This window comes from Clupea harengus, chromosome 11 (genome assembly GCF_900700415.2).
Source record: "Clupea harengus chromosome 11, Ch_v2.0.2, whole genome shotgun sequence".
Lineage (NCBI taxonomy): Eukaryota > Metazoa > Chordata > Actinopteri > Clupeiformes > Clupeidae > Clupea > Clupea harengus.
In genome coordinates, this window is record NC_045162.1 from 989,210 (window position 1) to 991,709 (window position 2,500).

Consider the following 2,500-nt stretch of genomic DNA (forward strand, 5'->3'; position numbering starts at 1 on the left):
AGTCATATACATTCACACACACACACTCATATACATTCACACACACACACACACACACACACTCATATACATTCACACACACACACACACACACTCTTCCACACACTGACCATGCGCAGGTAGTTCATGAGACTGGTGCCGTGTTGCCAGATCTGCGGTGAGCTGCAGCTGAGGGGCCTCACACCGATCTCCTGACTGCGGTTGAGCTCCCGCACCGCCCCGACCACCACGTGCACCGCGTCAAACAGCAGCGCCGACGACAGCTGCAACACACACACACACGGAAACACACACACGTGCACCGCGTCAAACAGCAGCACCGATAAGAGCTGCAACAGACACACACTTACACACCACACACACCAGAGGAGGCTCTTCCATTGAGGAAACGGAGGAAGGACCTCCCCAAACTTTTTGAGAATTTTTTTTTTAATTGAACTGACTAAACTCCTTTAAAAATGCAGTTTGATATCAGTATTTAATACTATGCACATCACAGTTTGTTTCCCTGAGTTAAAATAACATTAGCACCCCCTATCGTAACCAGAAATGATTGCACGGAGCGCCGTCCTCCCTTTTGCCCCTATTGAGATCAATGGATTCGGTCTCTGATACTGGCGGCTCGTGGGGCTCGTTCACTTACATTACCCAGGGGAGGAAAGTCCTCCCTAGCGTCTGTGTCTGCGCCAACATCGCTTAACCAATAAACAACGGATTTGGCGTTAGAGGGAGGGGATTACACATTAAGAGCGAAATAAGTTACCCGGCTCGACCATTCTGCTGTAGGATATCGATTGAACTTCAACCTTGGATTGTTGTAGAAATATTGCAAATAAAGAGATGTGCAATGGAGAACGAAGGCATTGTACATGTTTTATTGAACAAACCGTTTTCTACATTTAGCTACAGAGAGAAGGTTAGTATGAAAACAACAGGGAGACCACTTCCAAAAATTCAAGTCACTAAACCCAGTGGTAAAACCGCTGCCGTTAATGCTAACTGGTATGCGAAATACTCATGGCTCACTGGTACCATTACTAACAATCGGCTATACTGCTGGCCCTGTTTGCTCATGGGTAAATCACACACATGGTCTGTAAATGGATTCGCCGACATTACAAATTTGGACAGGGCAACAAAACGTCATGATAAATGCCAAGACCACGTTGGCGCAGCACTTCGGTTGTCCTTGCTAGGCACCATGCCAATTGATCAGGTCGTGGATGAGGGTGTGCGGTTGCAAATCGCGCACCACAATGCTAAAGTGCGCCAAAATAGGTGGCTATCTAGGCATGCAATAATTGTTCTTGTTCAGCTGACATTCTGAATGGAAATTGTTAATGAATGTTTCAGAACGCGATGTGTTTCGTATCTATTCTAATTAGCCTACGTTGTCACTTGGGCATTGGCCTCATATTAGGCTACTTGGTGAATGATTCAGAGCATGATGCATTTTAAATGGCATCACTTTTGGTCTTGTGTCTTAATTTTTCTTAAAACAATTGCAGCTGAAAATAAAATTAGTCAAATAATAACCAATAGCTTCAGTAATTGAGGGGGGAAATAGGCCCAATGATAGGCCCAGAATTTTGTATTTAGTTTTTCAAATCAAGAGTAGGCCTGATTTGACTAATTGGCTTTGCATCCTTTCCTTCTAGCCTTGTCTAGTCCAAAGACATGCTGTCCACCAGCTTTCAAAGTACAATGGTGCCACACTGGTGGCTTTGTATCAATTTTATCCCTGCCTGCTATCACAAAAACACTCTGAAACAACTTGTATCTCACATACTTATGCCACCAACAGAATAAGCAGGCCAATGGCAACCAAGTGCACAGTCCTTCCTCCCTCACTTTAAAAACCACCAGCCGCCACTGACACACACCCGTATACACCACACACCATACACCACACATTATGCATCATAATTCAATACTGGTTCTTCTAGACCTTAGTGCTATTTTCTACCACTTTGTTCCCAGAGTGCAGGTCTCCTTGTAATTCCAAGAATATCAAAAAGCACAATAGGAGGCAGAGCCTTCTACTATCGAGCACACCTCATACACACACACACACACTCACACTCACACACATGCATACACCTCACACACATACACATACTCACATACTCACATACTCACACACACACACACATACGCACCTCACACACACACACACACACACAGACACCTCACACACACACACACACACACCTCACACACACACACACACACACACACACACACACACACACACACACAGGTAGCCCTCATCTGTCTTTACTGAGTGAACTTCTGAAACATCTGAATCCTTTTTTATCTGATAAGTGGATACAAATAAAGAATTAAAATGTGTGTGTGTGTGTGTGTGTGTGTGTGTGTGCGTGTGTGTGTCTCACCGCAGGTCCGGGGTAGGGGCTATGGTCACAGCCTTCTCTCCAGGACAGCTTGAGGCTGCGCATGAACTCCATCTGTGTGTGTGTGCGTGTGTGAGTGTGTGTGT

At 45.2% G+C, this 2,500-nt stretch overlaps 1 protein-coding gene across 1 annotated transcript in view; it reads right to left on the reverse strand.

The window, feature by feature from the left end:
• The window catches only part of grik5 (glutamate receptor, ionotropic, kainate 5), a 24,428-nt gene that overhangs the window by 12,837 nt on the left and 9,091 nt on the right, over positions 1-2,500 (reverse strand). Inside the window, exon 8 of the mRNA XM_042709112.1 lies at positions 95-263. Coding sequence (XP_042565046.1) covers positions 95-263 — 169 coding nt within the window. The remainder of the gene's footprint in view (positions 1-94; positions 264-2,500) is intronic.